The sequence below is a fragment of the Vidua macroura genome, chromosome 8, assembly GCF_024509145.1.
Source record: "Vidua macroura isolate BioBank_ID:100142 chromosome 8, ASM2450914v1, whole genome shotgun sequence".
NCBI classification, from domain to species: domain Eukaryota; kingdom Metazoa; phylum Chordata; class Aves; order Passeriformes; family Viduidae; genus Vidua; species Vidua macroura.
In genome coordinates, this window is record NC_071578.1 from 12,402,858 (window position 1) to 12,426,768 (window position 23,911).

Consider the following 23,911-nt stretch of genomic DNA (forward strand, 5'->3'; position numbering starts at 1 on the left):
TTAGGAATGTGAATTAACATCCTTATTCAAGCATATACCTCATTTCTGACACACCATATAACTACATACACATGGAGGTGGGTAGGGAATTTACCATCCTGTTGAATTTGGGCTCTGCAGCCTATGCAGTCTTCTTTTCTGAGCACCTGAGAATGGGTTCCAATTGCCCAGCTGGAATACCTTTAAAAATATAGTATTCTACTTCCCATTGAATTTTCCCTCCACCAGCTTTCATCCCTTAGCCTGCCAACACAGAGCAGCCTCTGTCTCACCATCAGATTGTTACTTTGACTTTTCATATCTTGTCTGGTTTTTGTGGAGCACTGATCTTTTAGGTATCACACCCAACACTGAAGCACTAGAAATTATCATAAAAATAGTCATAATAGCGATTATAGCTCAAAGCCAAATTATTTATGTATTTCTATTGAGTGAACAATTAGGCTGAGTTGAAACTGTGGGTCCTTGTAGCTCCACTGTGAAATTCTCATTAGTTCAGTTTTCTTTCCTACTATCTCTAGCTTTGATCTCCATCATGAGGCCAATTTCCATCCACCTGGCCAGGGGGTTATAGACAAGATCCTAAGACTCTACCATGTCAGGAATGAAGCAATAAAAATGCATTTTGACAAATGCAGGCAGTGTCAAGGCTCACCTCTGACATGGGCATACGCATTCCAGTGTATGGAAACATTGAATCAGATCTGGAACAGACGGGGCTACAAACAGGGGCAGAAACCAAAAGGCCCAGTATTTTTGTCAAAAAGATGCTTTCACACAAGCCATGCTGGGATAACAGAGAGGATTGCTGATGTCTGGGAAGGGCTCAGGAGAGTGATGGCTGCTGCCTACCAACACCAGAGAGAACAATGAACATCAACCAGGGAAACACCACTGCAGAATGAGGAGGAAACACAAACACCTTCAGAAACATATTGAACAAATTGCCAGCAGTCTCCTGGTTCAAGTGAACACCTTTGGGGCTCAGAGGCGCTGGGGTCCTCCAGCCTTGGCCAGACAAAGAGGGAACACTCTGCATTAAAGATTTTAGAAGCTTCAGATCTTTCCTTGCAAGTGGTGCATTATATATTGGCACAGCACCAGCATGGGAATAGGATTATTGGATTTGAAAGGCTTTTTCCCTGGAGTGGTCTTTATCCTCTTAAAAAGATAGAGCAATTAAACATTCTTTTCCTGAAGAGAATTAATCATCTGTGAATGGTCACACTGGTAGCCAGATGCATCACAAGAGATTTTCATCTTCTTAAACACATAGTCAGTGGCTAGCAATCCATTTTATCAATCTTTTATCCCTAGGTACAGACCAAAAATTTACCAATCCCAAATAATTTTAATTTCTAAATCTAATATGAGCCGGTGGAATGGAATTTTTAAAAAAATATTCTGTAAAGGCCTTTAACATCAAAATGATACTAATGTCTGAGAATCAAAACTTGTGACTGGACATTCTGTTCTAGCTAATAGACATGGAATGCTTTGTATAAATTTCACGAAGTTCTGCCAACACTACCCTGCTATAATTTCCAAGAAAACAGGAGGAAGCACTTACCTAGTGCATATCAGTACAAGGCATGGTATTTTCACCAAAAGCCTCAACAGAGGGGAAACATCTAAAAATTATTGTCAGAAGAACATATTTATGAAAAAGCAATTAAGAGAGCATCATAGAAGAATGCAAGATCAAAATTTTCCTAAACGCCTTAGTAGGAGAGTGGAGTCCACTGAGCACAGCACCTTGCACGATCAGCTGCATCATAAGCAGAGCTGATGTAATATCTGTATCAAACCTGTGAGTGGATTCAACACAATTAGAAAACCATTAGAAAAGAAGTAATAGCTCAGCATGACTAAACATGATCTAGTGAACAGCATCCCTGCCCATGTCAGTGGGATTGGAACTAGGTGATCTTTAAGGTTCCTTCAAACCCAAACCATTCTATGATTCTGTGAAGAAGTTCTGGCTTGAATCAGCACAGCTTCAAAAACTGGCACAGTCAAAATGTTTTGTTTTCTTCAGGATAAGCCACACAGGTCTGGAGGAGCTGCTCAGTGTTTGGCCAAAAAAGAAGGGATGAGTGAGCAAAAACCCGGGACTAGACTCTGCTCACAGTGTAAACCCAGAGTGACTCCACAGGTAGCCACAAGTTTAGGCTGGCAAAACTGAGAGCAAAGTTAGGCTATAGGTAGGGACTGAGCTCAATAACAACAGTTCTGCTTATACAGCTTGGGAAAAAAAAAAGAAAAAAAAAAAAAAAAGGAGACTGGACTACAGAGCAACCTCATTTTTAGCTCGGCTGCTGATACAGATGGAAAACCCAATTTTATTTCATTAAAGGTGTCAAACTTTTTTAATAACCCAGACACCTACAGGGATAACAAATTCACATCCTCTGTATGGTAAATTGCACATTCAGCAGCTGTGAGGCCAATTAGACATTGAAATGACAAAGTGCTATCTCAGGCCAGCAGAGACATACTGCACAGAGACAGTGTTTAGTTTTATCATACTAGCAGTGTTTAGCTGTCATCTGTCACACAGGCTTAGGGGAAAGGGCCTCCACAGCTGGAACAGCTGCAATAGCTGGAATTGCAAGATTAGCACAATAAGTTGTTATACTTTTACCAGACCACTCAATTCACATCCAAAACTTAGCTCCAGCTCCAGATGCACTCTTTGTGTCAAGCTATAGCTTTATGAATGAAGAGGAATTAGCTTTCAGCATTACAGCCCAAGGCTGGGACAGTTTAAACCATTTGGCTGAATTGAGAAAGGTATTAAGAAAGGTGCAAAGATTAATTTCCTCTCCCAGCATATTCTCTCTCCTTTTTTTCTTAAAGACACCTATTACTTACAGATTTTAAAAAAGGAACTGTATTAGACAAACTAAGTAAAATGCAATTATACGTGGCATTAAGTATCAGTTAATAGAGTGCATTTAAAAGAAAAAGCAGCACAGATATCCTAATGGTTTAAATCGAAAAGCTAAAATCTTTGCTAACATACAGAATTCTTTGAAACTTCTCTCAAAAGAATACACTGCTCCATTAGTGATGGGTTATTATTCTCTAAGGCCCTGTCCATGCTGGAAATGTCTGTAACTAACTATAGCTGTGTAATAAATTTAGTATACATACTGAATTCAAGTAGTTTATACCTTTAGTAGAAGTAAAAGAAAGTCAAAAGCTTTTTAATTGGAACCATTGTTTCCAGACTCTACTTTCCACATTTCCAACACATAGCAAAGGCAAGATAAACTTCTTAGCATAAACCAGCAACATTTACCTCCTTAGAGCAACAGCCAAATCAATCACCACAACAGATATTTAATGTGAAGACTCCATTTTTTTAACATAGGAGTCTATCTTTGCAGTGTCAGCATATGAACTACAACATACCCATAACATAAACACCACTTAAAATTGTCAGAGTTTTCATATTTCCTTGGGTTTTTTATGGGTAAAGTGGCCCTTCTTGACTGTGTTAGGAACAATATTTCAGCTCACCAGAACCAAAGAAACTTTATAGTACAGAATGTATTTTTACACTGGTCATTTTTTCCTGTAGCAGCCTCCATTTTTCTCAGTCTAGGAAATAAAAGCCAGACTAATCCCTTTTAAATTTATTCCTACCCAGGAACCCTTGCAGGCTCTCCTGACGCTGATGTGGACATTTTGTGGATACAAAGTGCCCTATAGCACATTATGTGTCAGATTTTGTCTCTTCTGTGCACCTGTGGCAATGCCTTCCTCTCCAAGAGGTCCTACTAAGGCAAAGGTGCTTCAGGTGAAAGCAGCAGGTTACCCAACCTGCAGTGCTGAGGAAACACCAGTAACCTGCAGAGCCTCTGTGTGACTTTGAAATCCAACACCTCATCCAGACCCGGTGAAGTCTGAAATGCTGATCCCTTAGAGACCTTATTCCACTTGGCATCTGCCTGTTCTGACTTCCTTGGTGTTTGCCATTTGCTGCTCAACCCAAATGCCCCGCACTGGACCGTGAGGGCAGGCGGACACTGCCTTCCCCAGCTCACGGACACAAAGTCTCCACTGCTGGCAGACAAACACAAAGAGAACAAAAAAAAAACCCACTGTCTTCACAGGGCCAAGAGGAGCTCTGGCTTGCTTGAAAGTGCTGTGTCCAGCAGGCTCATCAGCACAACCTAGACAGGCAGACCTGGAGGACAGACAGACCCTGTCGCACTACGACATGAAATAACTCACGCACTCACACTAAGATTAAAAGAGTAAAAGGAAGTAACTGTTATTTCTGACCTCGCAATATATAGAATTCTAAAAGCAACAGTGGACTGGAGGATGAAATTGTTACTTCTCCAACCACACTGGTTAAACTAACAGTCTATCAATTCTCTCCTCCCACAAAGAAGAATGTAAAACAATCATTATTTATATGAACAGTGTGTGAGAACTCTAGTCGAAATATGTAAATATCAGAAGGTATAGAAAACTTTTAAAGGAACATTAAAACTTTTAAAAGAACAGGGTGACAAGACCCTCAAGCACAAGGAGCTGCCTGGGTCCATGGGCTAGCTTTTGGGTGCCTACTGCATCTGGAAAAACACTTCCCTCCAGAGGTGCTGAGGCAAAGCAGGGGTTGAATAAAATGGCAAGAGGTAAGTTATTTATTAAACTGTTTTCACATTTTCAGCTGTGTTAGAGAGCTTCCTGCAGCTGCCATAGAGACAACAGCTACAGACAATAAAACTTTATGAGCAATTTAAATTCTCTCTCCCCTTAGGAGATGGGGAAAAACAAGGACAACTGACTGTTTGCAGGTCTTGAGTATCTTGCCTTCATTAAGTAGGACTCTGTTTAAGTACTTATTATGCTTTTCCATCAGATAGTCAGACTTCCACAAAAAGGATTAATTGTTTATAGCTTCCACTTTCAACAATACCCTGTAAAAATACACTGCAGTCATATCTGATTATCCAATTTTGTTTAGTGCAAAGCACTCCCGGCACATCAGTCTGCTTATTTCCACGTGTCAGAATAGCAACAAAATGGATTCCCATGGGCAATGGAAAATAAGCTTTGCACTTGGAAAATAAAATAGTAATAACCACACAGTAAAACTGCAGATGCATGCAATAAATTAGATTTATCAACAGTCTTATACCATTAACACCTGAAATTTGCCCATAAATCTACCTCATTTGAGGCTTATTTAATGTTTCTTCTAGAGGTAGCTGGGAGCTAGAGATTCAAACTACGTAAGAACTGACAGGCATGAATAAATAAAAACATTTCTTTCTTTCCCTAAAAAATGTGCAACTTCCTTGTCAAAGAGACACCAGCTTACCCAGTAAGATGGGTACATTTCCATCCAGGATCAGTTCACAATTTGACTTAGATACTTTGCAAACATCAAACAATAAGAAGATAGAAAGAGGATCTGGTGAAATAAGAGATTTCTCAAATATCTAATACAATATACAGAACTTCCATTTAATTCTCCCAGGATCTGTACATATATTTATGACTGAAATATATATTTATATTATATATGTTTCTACCTCAGGTAAATCTAATATGCACACTCAATACACATGCATTTAAAATTTTCCAATCTTGCAAGGTCTTACTAGTTTTTCCCATATTTTATATTTACAAGATGTGGTGAGACTTAGCTTTTAACAGGTGCCTCTCAGTGTGCCAATCTAAATAAAATTATCCTTGATTTTCAAAGCCTGTGCTGGTAAAAAAACAGGAATACTCTGAAATACTGCATGAATGAAAATACTGATGGATGGGAGATGAGTGTGAACAGAGTAATAAACAGTAAAGGGGTGTGATTGCTGATCATCCTAGCAAAGAATGGGACCAAGGAAAATGAGCAGACTGTACCTCACATTACCTCACTGGAAACACAGGATGAGTAGTGAGGTATGCTGGAATCATAACTGTTTTGCAGCCCTATTTTTCTGTACTTTTAGAGCACCTGCATTGTGCTTTGAAAGAAAAGACAGTAGGTGGTAGGACTAGAAGATCTTCATAGGGCCTTTCCCATCTTAACCACTCTGCATTGCTGTGCTGCAATGTCACTGCCCAAAAAACAGGGTGATTTTCAAAAAAGAAAAAAAAAGGTTGCAATTTTCAAAAAGACACCATATAGAAGAGGCAAACCTGTAATCCCCCACCAAAGGTAAAGGAAAATGCTGAGAACACTCATGCTGTACTGCACACATGACTGAGGGAAGTTGCCAACTTTGCTGTCCTGCAGTGAATCCATGGAAAGTGCACATGCCAGGCTCAAGCCCAGTGCTTGAAAGAAGCAGGTTAGTATGAGACAGCACCACTTGGTTCCCATGAGCTGCCATCCTTCCTCCACAGCTCTGAAGACTCCAGAATTTAAACAGCTGGGCCTTTCCTTTTCTTTTTTTGATGCTTTATTATAGCAGCAAGGCAGCAGATTGCTTATATTCCATTTCTCTCGGACTCTTTTTAAAAGTGTGAATGAGCATGTGTGTATGTTGAAGTGATAACATAAGGACAAGCCACATTTTTAGTAAATATTACTTTAAATTGCCCTGGAATGTAAAAGTGCACTTGTGCAAAACTAGCTGCCCAAAAAGGAAAGCAGAGCTGTAAACCACCCTGCCTGCAAGTTGAGCATGTCAGCAGGAGAGTCGCTGTATAAGGGCATGTTTACAGGTCATGCAAGCCTGCACCTACACTGAAACTCATGCCCTACAACACAGAACATGCATGCACTCCATTGCCACAGACTCCTCTATGAGGGCCCTTACATTGTAGCAGAAAACCAGCTGAGACCCTGTGGTCAGAGGACACCAGATTTCTGGGTGAATTTAAGCCTTTTCGTCTCTATAATGTGGGTAGAGGAGAGCAGGGAACAGCCTCTCACCCGTGACTGTCAGCACTGTGAATCTCATCACTGAAGCCACCTCAAGGTGGATTTAAACCAGCCCCTGCTTTTGAATCACTCCAGCAGTGACAGGCAAGCCATGGTCCCAGCTCAGTTTCAACTCCCCTTGGCTGCAGTGCAGTGGACTGTGCAAGCCTTTTTCACCTGGTTCATTTCAAAATCCAGCTGGCAAAGAAGCTGCTTAAAGGACTCTGCCTTTGAACATACAGCAAGGGCAGTCAGACCCAGGAACATCTGTGACAACCACATACACCTGTGCAGTGACAGCAGTACTGACACACGGGTAACTGTCAGTAAGGCTGATGCTGTCAGAAAAGCCATAAGCAGAAGGAAATGAAAAATTAAGATACAAACCAGCTGGTTTTCAGTGATGCCAGAATGTTGTGCAATGCCTGTGATGCAGATAGAGAGAAAGGCAGGACTGAGCTGGGTAACAATGATGATGGCAGGTGACACCTTTCGCTCTGGCAAGTCACTTAACTCTCACAGGCTTTGGGCCTCCCTTCATTCAAGTCTTTCTTTATTATATCTGTAAGACAGGAACAGTGTCACTAGCCTTAGTCATTACCCTGTTTTACTGAGTCCCTCATTTGGGCTGGAAGTGATTTGCCAGCGTAATGCAGATAACCAAAATAAAAATGTGCAGTTTTGGATGTTGTCACTTTTGGGAACATAAATGCACACTGTCAATTTCCCTGCAGAGCTGGGATCTTGGAGTGACACAAGACTTACTACTGCAGGTCTTTCCTTTGGCAAGACTCATTTTGGAAGTGAAGTTACATTATTGGGAGTGAGAAGGGAGTAATTCAGGAATAAACAGAAAAACACCAGAAATGGTAAGGTTTTTGGTGAGATTCTTTCACATAAAAGCAAATGGAGACTGTGCAGAGGTGCAGTTTGACCCTGTAACCCTACAAGCATTGAGAAAATAGTGAGACTTAAGAACAAGGAACATGTTTGGGGTTAGGGGGCAATAAATCACTGAACTGGAATCTGAAATGCTAGGCTCTTCTGTTCAACATACTGCTCCAGCATCCCCAGCCTCCATCAGATGCCCTGCATGCCATACCAGGCTGAATGCAACCATATGTTTGTAGCTAAGCTATGAAATTCATTTGTCAAGTCCTAGGAGTTTTTGGCAAATTGTCCTGTGCTATATGTGTGGTCTGCTACACTAGAGCAGGCATGCAGAGCATAGTAACAGAGCATAGTCTATAGGATCCAGGGGCAACACAGCTGATGATTTCCCTTCTCTGACTTTTAGTGCTGTTTAATAATGAATGAAGATGGAGAGGACTCGGGTGGAAGCCGTTTCAGCACAGTTTCAGGCTTAAAGCCTGCTGAAGGCTGCTGGAACAAGCTATAAATACATATCTGAGCTCCACGCCAACTGTGTAAACTCAGAAGCTGCTTGCTTCATTCAGGGACTTCATATTCACCAAAGAGTCGGAGCCTCTTGGGCTAGAGGTAAGTCAGTGGCTGGCAGAACTCACATTTTCCTTGTGAAAGGGATGTGGAAGATGCTGGGACAAAGCAGGGGCAGATGACAGATAGGAAATGGTTTCTCGGGTGTTTTGAAAGGAAACACATAATCCAGAGTTATGGACCCTCATTAATCAGGCAGAGTAGTTCTGAGGAGCCAAATCTCACAAGAACAGCTGTAGGACTTGGAGTCATTTGTAAGCTCTTCCTAACAGAACCCTTGGCATGACATTTGCCCAAATTCTCCATCCCAATTCAAATATCACCACCTTGGCCTATGAACAGTTGCCTAGTGGCTCTGATTCAAGCTGATTCACAGCAAAAGATAAATCTTTCTGCACCTAAAAAAAAGAAAAAGCTGCTGAGAAATTCTTCAATTCCTCTGCCTTATGCAATCTCAGGCCAGGAGTTTTTGCAACAAGGTCAGTCTCATTTCTTCATCTCCTGAACATGCCTCTTCCTTGCTGTGTTGATTGCTATGGGTAGTCCTGCCACCATATTTTTTAGAGCACAGAATGCAGAAAGGAGGCAGAACTGTCAGAAAGAAGTTTAATTGAAGTTTGTGATATACATCATGAAGCTGTCACTTTAACAGAGATTAACAGGCTGCATGGCAGGAAAAAGCTAGGATCTCTCTCAGCCTTCAGTTCAGAAGGAACTTCAGCTCCTGAAGGTACCATCTAACCTTTTCCATGGTGAAAAGACCCATGAAACTACTGTTATATGGAGAAGTGCTGCAATTTGCCTCCCAGTGACAATGCAAAGCCACCTCTAAGGCTGTGTGCTGACACTCCTGGTCCCCCAGGAACCTTGCTGCCCTTCAGTCCTCAGAGATTCTTTTCAGCTCTTCTAAGATGTATAAACTCAAATAGCCCAAACCTTGACAGCCTGCACATCTGGATCTGAGTCCTCATGAATGCCAAACTATCTTCATTTCACCTGAGGATGGCAGAAGACACAGGCACTCAGCATTCCTCATCCTCCAACCTCAACTGTATATCCAACCTTCAGGCTCCAGAGGACAAATCAAACTCCTCTGTGAAAGCAACATCCCAGAAAAAAACAGCCACAGGTTCTCTCAGGTAATTTGGAAGATAGCCATGTTTCAAATCTGTCCATTAAACCTGACAGAAAATCATAACAGTGCCATCCAGGAAGGATTTAACCATAATGCATAAAATGCACTTCCCCACTTTGGCACAGGGAAAGCACAGGATGATATAAAAATAAAGTCTTACGAGGTATGTGACACACTTGCGGCTATTCTCTGATAGAGCTACACCTCCGAGCAGAAATCCACTTACTTAGAGATGGCTTCTAGTGCTATATTGTAGCAGCTGTTTCCCACCTCCCACTGAGGTTATATTTACGAGCTACATTTCAAACACCCACTGATCCAGGCTGAGGTCCTGAGATCTCTGGGGAGGAAGGACAGCTGTTTCCCTGTACTTGTCCCAGCACAGAGAGGGGACACGCAGTGTGAGGCTGGCCCTTTGTCAGTGATGTCTTAGCATCAGCTCTGTGCTTGGACCCAGGTACTCACCTAAGAGCTGCACTCCACGGGTGAGCCCATAGACATCGATCAAGGCCCAGAGGGGCTCTGCCGTCCTCACGCCGCTGAAGAAGAGCATCGCAGCGGAGTCATTCACCCGGTAGAAAACCCGTCCCTTCTTGTCCACCCAGAAGGCTATGATGTTCCCCTCGTTTGCAAACTCTTCCGGCAGAGCCTTGGCCCAAAACCCGCTTTGGGAAACCAAGTCAGGGCACGCATACTTTGGCAGAGTGTCAGGGTTAATCCTCGACGGATCCTTGGAAGTAAAGCCGAGTCGAAGAGCCCCACTCCAGCAACACTGCTTTTTAGTGATCTGCAAAGACAACAGCAGCAATCACAGCGCTGGGCACTTGAACACCAACTTACACACTACAGGCTTCACGCATCCAACACTGGTGGCACAGTGTGCAGACAACCCCACCAGATTTAGGAAACATTTCACCCACCAAACAATGCTGTAGCTTTTCCAGCTGCACACAGCAATGCTGCTGCACACTTAGGATGCAATGCCCATATTTAAAACTGAATAAATCAAATTAAATTCATGTGGATAGGTGAAATGTAATTACAGCTGCATGATGGTTCATTTCTATTTCTAGAGTAATTCCTTTTGGCCTAAGAATAATCCTCACACAAAATGTGCCCAAAATGGGCACAAGACCTTTAATCTGAGCAGAGCTCTTCCCACATGGTGCTCAGATGATGGGGTCTCTCATCTCTCTGACCTGAGAGAAAAGCTCCAGAATCACGGTTATCTCCACTGCATTTTCTGGGTTTCTCAGGCAAGTAAAAGACAGTCTTTCCCTTATTTAACTTGTAATACTGGATGACATATTGAAATCACAGCCTTGCAGCAGAGAACTTGTGTGTGGGAAAGCACAATATAGACTATTTGACTTCATTGAATACAAAATTTTGAAGCAACAATAGATGCTATCTTACTTTTGGGAAAACCTACTTATTTCAGCTGTGAATGGTGTTTTTATGAAATATGTTGTTCATAACTACATCCCAACCTGTCAGTATGCAATTACTCAGTGTGTGAGGGGTCAGGAACATCTGCTGTGGTTTTTGGAATGGTTCATGTGTTATACCCATCCTTCTGCACCTGACAGACAGCAGGACAAAGGATCACAGATACCTCCAGAGTCATCAGCTTCTACTCACAAGAACTGAACCCTGGCCACTTGGGGATCTGTGGGGAGCAGGCAGCAGGTCCTAAACATATGCAGCACATTGAAAACACTACCCAGTTATAAGGTCTCTTTTTCCCATGGAAGTAAGGAGTCTTTCATAGTTAGTATGGTCCTCAGATGATGTCCTCGGTGAAGTTTTTCCTCTTATTTTAGATTGATTATGAACCTGCTAGGAATTGTTCCTCTCAAAGGGGTTCAGCCTGTCAGCATCCATACTACCACATGAAAGATCTAAGGATGTTGGATCCAACTTTGATGTGGGGCCAAGACAGTTCCTGCATGCCAGCTGACCCACAATCACTGTATCTGTTCACACTTTGAACCCGCAGCAAACACAAGAGCACTTGAGATAGCCATCTTCCGTCAATGCCTTGGCAGCCTCAAGCAATTCCACTGCTGGCCAAAGGACAAGAGCAGAAACATGGATAGGTATCACCTACTAGATGCCACATAAAATGTGTTGCCTTTCTGTAACTTCATGCTCTGCCAAAGCACTAATGGCTCGGATGAATGGCAATGACAGAGACTGAACTGTCCAGGACTGCAGGACTTTGTTCTCAAAAGCCTGGCAGCAGCCCCACATGTCCCAGCTTGGAAGCACAGAATTTTCATCAAGGAATTCTACAAGACATTTTCTTTGGACTTCTGAATTCCCTGCTAATCAAATGTGTAAATACTGTGTTTTTGTTTTACATATTCCTCTCCAAGGCAAATCTGAAACATGTGCCCTTGGGTTCACAACAATCTTACGAAGACATTGTTCAAAGCCTAGGGCTTTCTGTTTTATAATTAAAATATCAGAGAAAATAACTTAGAGCTCAGAAAAAAGTTTTCAATGGACAATTTTTCAGTTAAGGGAGTCCTGCTCTTTTTCCCAACTCAGTCCACCCAGGCACCTGAACTGTTTACATGGAACACTTGAGCACTGACCTCAGTCCCAGGAACCATAGAAGCTCCTGCTTGCAGGGTGGAAACTGGGATGACACTAAAAAGGACTGAAGCAGATTTGCTATTTTATATACCTGGCCAGGGTGAGATAGCATCATGCATGTCCCCAGTAGAAGTGGAGTTAACAGGGTGTGCACATGACAAAACATGGGAAACATAATACACCCCAAGAAGAAGCCTGGGTTATTTTTTGCAGCAAATTACTGCAAGCCCTAAAAGCTTTCGGGTCTAAGATAAATATGGCCTCATTGTCATTTGTACAATTCAGCCTCTTGCCAATACTTCACAGCAATCACAGGCAGGATGAAGTAAATATTCATATGGTAATTGAGGCTGTACATGCTCCATGTATTAATCAGCACCTATAAACAGTTCTCAATACAGTCTGACCACAGGCAAACTAATATCCAAATTAAAATCAAGTATAAAGCCTGCCAAGAATTAGACACAGCTGGACAAAGGGCACACAGTTTTGCTAAAAAAGGCAACAGTTAATGATGGACCAAATCCTCTTTTCAGCAGCCACTGCTAGCAGAAAAGCTTGGGAGGTCCACCGGGTACCAGAAGGGGAGGAAAATACAGAATCAACATCCAAACTCCTAAACCATTGCTGCTTTTACAGATTCAGGCTCCTGATCTTTACTGCCTTATGCCATCTTTGAGAACTATATTTCCTAGCAATGCAATTTGGGAATTACATGGAAGAAAGCATACTGGAGCATTTGTCTCTGAGGCTGCTTGACAGCTATATTCCCATACTCCCAGATCTGCAAAATAATGTCAGAATAAAACCTGAGATACAATAGCTAATAAATAGAACGAAATCTCATTACTTCTTTCCTCAGTTTTCCAGAGGGAGTTTAGACTTTATAGGACCTGAATGACTGGGCTCATGGTTAGTCTGTGGCTGGTAAGAAGGTCTAAGATGCTGTTTTGCACAAGCACAAACAATAGTGAGGCAGTTACAGGATGGACTTACCTTACAAAAGCAAGGATGTTTTCACATTTCATCCCTCCCTAGAGCACAAGTTCTGCTAAAGCCTGTTGATTACTCCCATGAGACCTTCCCACTGGAGTCAGCAGGAACTCTGCTCATAAATCTCTTGTGGAGATTTGCATGCATATCCTTCACAGATGTTATGCAAGCTCAAAGCCCCAAATACACAGAGATAAACAAGTGTGAATTTCCAGAGATAGCTACCTTGTTTCAGAATGAGGAAGAAATAACCCAGAACCTTTGCCTAAACCACCAAACCCACTCAAATTTTTGATGGTGTCTTCAAAAGAGAAATGCTGCTTTTATCTCCTCCCAGATTATTTGTCGCAGTTGCTTGTCCAAACTGCTGGCCAATATGGGAAAAATCTCATTAGGCAATGTGAGAGATTCCTGCTGGGCTTCCAGCCTGGATAGAAGCAGTAAAGAGCTCCACAGGAAGCATAACAAACCTGTAGTGGGGATTTTATATCTCTGGGCCTGAGCCTGAAATCACTGAAATCTCCACATATTTCCAAAAGGAAGCATGTCCCCCACTCCTTGCTCCTTTGCTGGCTGTGAGGGAAGAGGCAGGGAAGGCTGAAATGCTGCTGTAGGACCCAGCATTCCAGGACCTCCAAACAGCAAGATCATTCAAACCGGGTATCTACATGCTGACAAACCTTCTGGAAAACTCCTTCTGCACAAATGAAGGATTTACAGTCAGATCATTCATGTGTGCCATGACCTAAAGTGGCCAGTGATGACCTTTTTTGTTCCAATAAAGGCATGAAATTGTCTATGAACAGAAAAACGCAGTCCCATGAATTAGAGGGCATAAAGATTGGAAAGTATCTGTTGATGAAGTTGCAAGGGGCTCAAGCTCCTTAAGACGCTGATAATCTGAAAAGTGCTTCAGTTCCTAAGGACATGGAGGAATTTCTTCATCGGAAAGCAGCTCCTGGTGTTCATGGAGGCATGTTGTCTTAGAGGAGCTGGATTTCTCATGCCAGTTGCAGCATGGCATGGTACCAGGGGTACAAATTCCATCCTCCAGGCTACCACAGACACAAAGGAAGTGAAATCAGCCTATGCCAGTGAGAAAAATGTGATCCCTGCAATGTTCTCTCCTCTGATCTTAATGCTATCAGGTGATTGATTCAACAAAGCAGTCAGCAGACTGCCAGAAAGGTCCTTTTCTTAGAGAGCAACAGCAATCACACTGACTGCTCCTTTCATCCTTCCCTTCTTTCCTCCAAACTCTTTTGTTTTTCCTGTCAAGCATGTGAGCAAGAACCTTCACTTCTAGGTCCTTTCTGACCTCTTATCTCCTGGCTTTCCAAGCGATTTCAATTTAATCTGTTGTCTAACATCAATGTAAGCATTTTTGGAAGGTGGATTTCCCTTTTGTTCTCAGTTTCTACAGCAGTCTGTACCTATGGCTCCAAGAACTACAGTGACAGAAGCAGAAGTACCAATGAAGACTGCAGATCTTTAAGGCCAAGATCTGATTCCTGCGCTTTTCAAGGAAGGGCTAAAGATCTGCTGCAAGCACCAAAGCCTGCTACACCCCAGCATTCACTCCCAGCAGCTCCCATGGCAAAAAGGGAAGGTATAATTTACTCACCTTAAGCCTGACTTGTTCATAAATAACAATGGGCCTGTTGCTGAAGGTAATGGCATTGCAGAAGCTAGCCTGGCGCTTCACCGCCTTCTGTGTTGTGTCCATGATGATCTGGGATCCCTTGGTGTGAGGATGGAAAAGCAGAGGGCTGATGGACAGAGTTCCACATTGTGGGATGGGGAGACAGTGCTTCTGCTTGTGGTGGCAGCGGTGGGAGGAAGTTGAAAGCGACCCACCAATGGAATCTGGAAGCAGAATGGGGAAAAAAGGGCTTCAAATATACTGTGAGTAATATGGAAATTTTCAATTAAAAAAAAAAAAAAAAGCAGAGGTACTTCACGTAGAAAGTATAGGCAAAACAAAACAAAGGTAGCCAAATCCTTAAACTCTAAACCATAGAGGGATTTTAGAGCATCTTCTGCAACAAAAGACTGCAAGGATACTGAAGACTCCTGTTTGGACAATCTGACAGTACAGAGCATGACACTGAGACTGCACCTCAGCACTGAAATCACAGGCCATCTTGAGGCCACAGACCAGGAGAGAACACAAGAATTGGAGCAAAGCACTTGTGAAGTTGCTGTATCAAAGCTGTCACACCTAAGGAACAATCTTCCACTTCCAGAGGACTCCTACACACCTTGACCATTTCTCTCACACCTCCTTTGCAACAGCAACTCCACTGATTTTCGTCTCCATGTGCCTGGGTGCCCTATCCACCTGTGCCATGTGCCAGCTCAGGCACACACATTGCTAGTTTATACTCAAGCACCACTCAGCAGTGACCCACCTGGGTCTCTCCACCAACTCCCATCCAGTCTCCTCTCTCCTCCACTACTAAGAACCTCAGCTGAGATCCCACATGTCATGAAGGCATTGACCAGCACTATTATTCCAGTAAGGAAAGGTAAGGAGAAAGGCTGTGAAGGATGGAAGAAATTACATCTTTCTCCACTCAAGACTCTACAGAAAGACTTGACACAGCATCAGCACAGCCACAACAGCAGCTTTGTTCCTGAACAAATGGACAGGCACGTTTCTTTTCAACAGGGAGCCTGCAGCAGTTCCAGCTCAAAACAACCACTCTGCTGAACACAAGTCACCTGCTTCCTTTTCCTTGTGTGCACATACACACCACATCATGCACATATGTTTGGGAGGAACTACTCCTAAATTTGAACTCAGAGTACCAATAGAGTACAGGACTATTCTGTGACAGACTGAAGGATGCTGCAAAACATGATCTTAAGAATGTGCCAGTTTGTGCTGCAGAGAGGCATGACTACACAGTACTCTTCAAACACACAAACTATGGAAAATAATTATCTATATTCTTCACACAAATTAATTGTTCACTGCTATGTCTTTCTATAGCTACTGTAAAATAATGCTTGCACCTCTAATATAACTCTTGCTTTTGCAATAAAAAGTCCAGACTCTCTTCCTTCCAGCCTTTTGGGTAGTCTTAGCTTGTAGCTACACAAAGCTGTAACAGCACATCCTCAGGCCGAGTGTGATTAACTATCAGCAGAACTTAGAATGCTGGCTTCTGAGGAGAACATTATAATTCAACTTCAGCATCTGTCACTCTGGCCTTCTCATCTCCTTGACGGGGTTTTTCCTCCCATTTTCAGCAATACTGCTGTTCCTTCAGAACAGAACAGGGAGGTCATACAGCAGGGTTGTTACCTTTAAACACTTTCATTAATGCTTTATGGGAGAGATGAATCAACTGGGAGTGTTTTGATGCTAAAAGTGATGTGGAATATGTCAACTTCCTTCTCATGTTCCTCACCCATGGAGGAGAAATAAGCCGCAGAGTATGGAGAAAAAGTAGAGGTTGACCTGAGCAGGCAGGTCATGGAGGGAAACCTTTGAGAGGAACAGACTGCAAGAAAGGGGAGCTTGACAGGGGAAGGTCAGGATGCAGAAGCTCACATGAGCATGACCTTTTCCCTTTGGAAAGGTCACTGCTGACCTGGGGTGGTGCACCCTGGCTTTCCCCACAGACCAGACTGGGTGGTCAGAAGACAACACACGCTGCAGCAGGCCCACAGACAGAATCTTCTCAGAGTACTGCCTAAAACCTTTTTAATTAAAGACTGTTTCATGCCCCAAAGAACAAGAGGTTAAATCCCTTCCAGTATCACCAGACTTCTGCAAACTAGGTGTGTTCTCTACTATCACCCCTTTGAAAGATCACACCTGTCTGAAAACAGCCTCTGTGTTGCAGGGCTGCAAACCCAGAGGTGCACTGTGGAACCCTGTACAGCTTTCCAGTTTCCATGCTGGGGGTCACAAAGAACAGCAGCTGCTCACTCCTTAGGTTTGACCTCATTTCTCCATTCAAGCCCAGTTACAGATGCTGCTTGAACTATTTCACCCAGCACAGGGTTTGAACCCTGAACACCATGTCCCATAATACCATAAGCCCTGCCAGGGGCATAGCAGAAGTGGTAAAGTGCCACTTGCTTCCCTGAGCCACAAGGCCATGGACAGGATCTTCTGAAACCTTTTAGTGCACCAAGGTGAAGGAGATGCTAACATGAACCACACCATAACACAGCTGAACTGCTCTGCCTTCAGTACCCCACTCCCAAGTGTATCCTTTTTGGAGCTGTTTGGTAAAGCAGAATGTTTCCCCAAAGGTGGCACACTTCTCCTTCCCTGTGCATTACTTGTCCCTGGTCTCCTGGATCTCAAGGCATGAACAACATCCTGTATACAACACACTACACACAAGGCAACACTGGCAGCTCTCAGCTTAGAAAAACACAGCTCAAAGCCTGATAGGGGTTTTCACCAGAAGTGTTCATGCTCCGCAAACATTAGGCATAATCTTAAAGGCTTGGGATTTCTTGAATGCTGCAAGAAATGTCTGGATTTATTTTTTAAAAGATATACTTTTGCCAGTTGAAAATATCTCGATAGGCACTTATGAGAATACTGTAAAAATCATTTCAGATTGAAGACTGACTGCAAGGTATTAAAGATAAATTTCATTCAGAATTGAAAGAAACAGAAAACAAGATTTTAAAACAGAGCCCAAATACTGACATGCAGTAGCAAATAGAAATGACATATCCTGGTCTGCCTGGGGAGAGGAAGAGGTCTGGGGTGGGGACAGAGGTACCTGTGCTGCAGGCAAGGGAGAGTGAAATGAGCATGCAAGGCAAACACCACACTATGGATGGAGAAGAGTGTTCAGAATTATTACCTTATCAAGAGAGGCTGACAGTGCTTTATCTGGCAGGTGGCCTTACTGGATAAGCACTTAAAAGGGAAGGATTTTGAGAAAGAAAGAAAGGAAACCATGTGTGGGTGTGGGGACAGGGACACCCACACAGCACAGCAGAAAAGGCCTGCCCCTGAAAGAGTATCCACACAGCCTTCCCAAAGGTGGGTAGTTAGTAGCAGCACAGGGAGAAAAAATTCAACTGAGATGAATGCTTGTAATCCTTACCATTTCTTGAGATGGACCCATACTTTTCAAAATTATCAGTGAAATACAGCCTAACTAGTTACACTGATCCTTTATACCCTTTTATATTTGTTAATAAAAAGCTCTGAAGGATAAAACATATTGAAATTGTTGTGCTAGGCTTTGAAAAAGGATTCTTAAAAACACAATTTGAAAGACAGTTTACTAAAAATAAACATTAGCTTAACACCAGTGGAAACTTGAAAGGGGTTGCAAACCTTGTTTTCTCACATGCAGTCTGACCCAGGGCATGTGCACTGAAGAAAGAGAACCATAAATTAATGCAAATCTTCACTGCCTTTAAAAACATGTTTGCTGTTCTTGAGGGAGTAAGTAATAACATATCTCCAGTCTATATGCAACTCTCCCTGGGCCTGTAGGATGACAATGCCCCTGTGTCAGATTGCTGTCACCACAGTGAAGTTTGCAGGGCAAGATGACCAAGAAGCCAAAGCAAAGCTTTGATTCTCCACAGGAAGAGGATATAGCTTTGCAAGTGTTGGGGTATTCAGTGATAGACATGCAAAGGGTTCATTCTAGAGTGCTAAATCCAAATTAAGGAGCATTTGGGGTTAAACTTCAGTGAATTAGGGAAGTATCTACAAGGTGGATCTCAGCCAGCTGGTCAGATCTAGCATTCCCATCCAAGACTCCAAAAGAAGTCAAAGCCAAAACATAACTTATTTTCATCTGTGCTATTTTAGAGGTGACAAGATGTATCAAGCCAGTAGGTTTGTGCATAGTGTAAGATTTTCCATTTAAATTGCAAACTGCAAGACAAGAGGCAGGTGCAGACAAACCACATGCATATGAAAGGAGATAATACCAGTCCTTTTTTTTTTTTTTAACCTGAAATGCAAAGTTGTCTAAGTTGTCTTTACAGTAAGAGATATGAAAGACAACAAGGGTAGTTTTACAGCATCTGTGAGAAGCCTTCCCCAAGCCAGTATAAAACTTGGGCAACAGAAGCTGGAGTTGTTTGCAGGATGATCTGCAATGGATCCATCTTTCAAACCTGACTGACAAGTGGTGGGAAGGAAGTGGTTAATTTGTGTGGAGCCCTCAAAGTAAAGAAGCTGATTTTTCATTTCATAAAGAAAAATTAAATTAATGGAAGAGATGCAAAAAGTGACAGTAAGGGCAAAGGGCAGGAAAAGAGGTGCAACAGGTGAAATTGGTAATAAATACAAGCACAGCAAGACTTCATTTGTAAAGGGCAGAAGAAAGGACTTCAAAGCTTCAGAACAGAAAGGAAAGAAGAAAGGCTGTGTCCTGAAGATGGGATAGATGCAAGTGGGATCTGCAAGACTCATACTGGTGTGTTTGAGGGCATTTAGGAGGATGAGCTGAGAGAGACACTGGCATTTCCTCTGTCTCTCTGCTCAGCTGGGATGTGCATTTGCTGTCTACCTCTTGCAATGCTGTAGCTGAGGAGCAGAGACACGTCCTGTCCAACAGGATGCACAGAGACAGCAACCTCTGCAGGAGTGCCAAGCAGTGACCTGGAGTGGGGGTTTTTGGCAACACTACTGAACACCTCAACTTAGGAATCCTTGGTCAGAACCTGGATGTGAGGTTTTACAAAAGCTTGCTTGAAGACAGTGCTGAGGCTCTGACTATCAGTAAGAGTCAGGAGTGTGGCAACTTTTGTAAAGCTTGAAAAAAGTAGATAAAAGAGCTGAGGAGTGACAGGAGAATAAGAGCTCTGCTTCAATTATAATAAGCCTGAGTTGTTTGTAATATTTTCTTTTTTTAAAGGCAAAATACTCAGAGCAAAAGTTTAGCCTGGTCAAAGTAGATTTAAGTACTACAAATGAGAAGTGAATCTGTTAATTGGCTGCAGGAAGGATAAGGCTGAACTAATGTTTGTTCGTGAAATTACACAGAGAGATGAGAAGATGTCTCTATGCAGAACCTAGAGAAGACTCTGGCAGATGAGGGAAGGAAGATAAGGAAGACCCTCAAAATGCAGTACAGGTAGAAGGAGAGGACAGCAGGGCAGGACTGAGCTAGGGAGGCAAACCCTCACACACACCATCTCCAGGAGGAGCAATCCAGCTGATGGCTCTGCAAGCACTTAAAAAATACCAAGGTTGATCAGGCCCTCTTCTTTGTTGAAGAATAGATGATACCAAGAAGAAAAGTGTGAATATAGTTCTACATGCACACAAGGCTGTTGAGAAGAAATTTCTTCCCCTTACAAATTAATTTTTAAACTTTATATCTTCAGTTATGATCCTGTGTAATCATTAACCATCTCCTGGTCCCTAATTAGGCACTATTTACTCAATGTCTGTCAGTCATTCCCAAAAATTCAGTTACTCTTGTGACACACCACAGAGACCTGTGGTACCACTCCACTTCCCACGGATGCAGCCCACCCTTTCCAGGTCCCTCCCTGCCCTCTCCCCATGCAGATTCCCCCAAGCCCCTGCAGACCATAAGCCCACTAATCACATAAGAACAGCAGAGCATAAGTAAGCAGCCATATGCTCCCTTCTGCCAGGTAAGGAGAGAGAGGGTGAGCAGCCTCCCTGGAAGTTGCTGGGCAGAAGGAATTGCCTCGGGAGCTGCATCTCCAGGCTCCAGACAAATGCAGGGAAAGGGGACATCCCTGCATCAGCAGCTTCCAGCAGCTCCTCTGATCCACAGGCAGGAACAACTTGCATGTGCAATAATTATGTTTTTGACAGCAGGGAGGCACTTCTGACCTTATTCTCTTTGCATCTTGATGATACTGCATCTTTATTTTTCTTACTATAGCTTACTAACTTTTTATTATAGGTTGATGTTTTGAATAGGAAATGAGAAGATCAAAGTGGAAAAATCATGCTCTGGAAGCATCTTAGATTTCTTTCTTGATTTAAAACATTTTTGCTCTTCTGTGATCAGGTAGGCTCTGTCAGCAGAGAAATGTAATTATATATATATGTCTTCCAACAAAAGAAAGCAAGTTAAGTCTAGTTAGGTTTATGGTCAAGAGATGTTTCAAAAATTCTGTTTATCGTCCTCCTGCAAATGTGCAGTTTGGTAATCTTCTCCTTTTATAATATCTGATGCTTCAGGAGGAAGAGAAACAGTTTGCCCAGGGTGATGGCTGATCTGTCTGTGCTGCAGATGGTGGGACATAAGGAACAAAAACACCCAGAACTTTCCACGCTCTGTCCTGTTGATAATCCTTATCTTCTCAAAGATAAGCTGATACACTGTTGGCCATAATACTACATATAATTTATAAGTTATGTTTGCTGTTCTGACTCGCTGCATTAACAAACCCGCTTCTTGCCATAGCTCCTTTTCCAGAAACTGCCCAGCTGGGATAAGCCATTGACCTCTCACATCTACTGTAACTCCAGTTAATAATTTCCTTAGTAGAGATCAGAACTATGCATAGAACATGTTACACTTTCATTAACATTACAGAATTCCTGCTGATTTATAATCATGTAAACCAAGCCCAAGTAGTCATTGCAGACATTCAGCTTAGAGCTGCGCTGCTGAGATTAGGGCCAGCAGCCCTTCATCCCTCTCTACACAGGTCCCAGGCCACACTACAGATACAAACCTTGCACCCACTTTGAACCAAAGCCTCACAGGCACAAGTCGGGTGTTCCCACCGTGGTGCTGCCTGCACTGCTACTTTTCCCCTTCCCCTCCTGCAACACTGGGCACAGCCACAATGAGCAGCAAAGCTGCTGCCCCACGGGCAGCCCTGTCTCACTGCACAGCCACAGTCAGCAGAGCAGCCACTCTCAGAGAGTTCATGACAGTTCATACTGAAAAAAAAAAAAAAAGTAGCGACATAAAAGCAGAGCCCAAGTGCAAATATTTTACAGCTGCGTAGTATTTCCATGCACTACAAATCAATGTAAAAGATGTTTTCTTCAAGGGGCCTCATATAGGCTGTGTTTTTAAAATGCATTCCCTCTGCTAAATATAAATCAGTAAGAGTTTTTGTTCTTCCAAAAGATTAGCTAGCCTCAGTATTTTGGGATCTAATTCTGGAATACTTGTTGTGGTGCCAGCATTCTCTTCCAATTTAAATACAGTTTAATGGAAAGTCTATCCTGGGCACATTTTCCATCTACAGTGTAATAGCTTGAAAGTCTGAATACTGAGAGTTCACCAGAAAGACAGATAACCTATCAAGCTTAAACTTCATTTATTTGTCAGGATTAGAAAGGATGTGGGACCAATGGAGAGCAGGAGAAAGCAAACGTAAGAGCAGTAGAGACAAGCAAATGGATCTGTAGAACCAAAATCCAAGAGACGGTAGAAATGGTGTAGCCTACTGACAAAGCCATTAGAGAAGCTGTGGTTCTGAACTCAAGCACTTGAATTTGCTTTGAGTTGTATTTGTGTAAATCAAAGATGTGCCCCTAGACTCAAGATGCTGAATAGGCCCATATCAGGTTACTCCCACTGCATATTTACAATATAATAGGATGCTTTTCTTTGCAAAAGTGGAAAGAGACAGGGTATTTTGTGGGGCATATCTGAATCATGCTTATCTGGATGATCAGCTGGAGGATGCTGCCATACCCCAAGTGTCCTGTTTAGCACAGTTCCCTAATCAGAGACCATCTCTAATCAAGAAAGACAGGCACTGGGATGAATGGTAGAGCAGTGGAAGAGCATCTCCTCTTACCCAGCTGGAGAGTTTAGATTGCGTTCAGTACCACATATCATGAACTTTTATTTTGCAATGACATTTCTAAAGACTCTCAGAAGGCAGTTTTTCTTCTATCATACAAGACAATTACACTTGGAGTGTGCCTTTTTTCTAATGTAAAACATCCATTTAGAGTCACTTCAAGATACTGTAAAGTTGGATGATTTTGTGTGTGGTCTTGTTTAAAAACACAGTGCTCAAACCATTCTTGTTTCACACCCTTCCTCCTGAAAGTCCTCTGCTGTTTTTCCTTGCAGAGTCTCTTGACAGCATGATGGCCAGGAGCAGCTCCTTACCCCATCCATATTTAAATTCCTGAGGTGCAGTGATCTTTTTCCAAAATTATCTGATGTTGATGTGCCAGTGTCCCCAAGCTCTGGTCACTGCTCTTTCTTTCCTGTGAACTGGTGGCTATAGAAATACTGTCACCCAGTATGTCTTTTCTATGTCTTTTTTTTTTTTTTTTTTTTCCTATTTTAATTTCTTTCTGATCAACTAAACATTCCCTTTTTCAGCATGAGAAAATCGCACTGCTCTCTTTGCTGCTAGTCAGAACAGAGTCCAAACTATTTCCATCCACATCACTTACCCAAATGTCAAAGATTTCCTTTCAATATGAAGACCAAAAGCAGTCCTAAAGGGAAGTTCTTTAAATATATATCTACTCAGGGTCACCTGGCTGCTGTTTATGCAGGGGGTTTTGTAGGGTTTATGTTCTTGTGAAATGGAATATGAAAGTGCTTACAAAGGAAAAATGACCTGAAACTCTAGTCTTGCTCCACACTGACTAGACCCAAAAGACATTGATTCCACTGGCTTTATTTCCTGTTTGGCACCAAATAAATCCTTAAAGTAAGGGGTTATTTGAGCTAGCAACTTATCAGACAGGTCAAAATTTACTACTACCTTTACTATTTGGCCACATTTAACATCCTCTTAAATATTTCAGGATTATAGGAGCCACATATTTTTTTTTAAATTCTTCCTTTCCACTCTCTCTTCCTCTGTCCATTTCTTCTTCAGGAAAACTCACATAACATACAACCTTCCTCTCTGCT

At 42.5% G+C, this 23,911-nt stretch overlaps 1 protein-coding gene across 5 annotated transcripts in view; it reads right to left on the bottom strand.

Annotated features, from left to right (window-relative positions):
• The window catches only part of NEURL1 (neuralized E3 ubiquitin protein ligase 1), a 144,960-nt gene that overhangs the window by 46,502 nt on the left and 74,547 nt on the right, over positions 1-23,911 (bottom strand). For all 5 annotated transcript variants that reach the window (XM_053984304.1, XM_053984309.1, XM_053984308.1 and 2 more), the window contains 2 exons: positions 14,704-14,945; positions 9,951-10,272 (listed from right to left, as the gene is read on the bottom strand). In XM_053984304.1, coding sequence (XP_053840279.1) covers positions 9,951-10,272; positions 14,704-14,945 — 564 coding nt within the window. The remainder of the gene's footprint in view (positions 1-9,950; positions 10,273-14,703; positions 14,946-23,911) is intronic.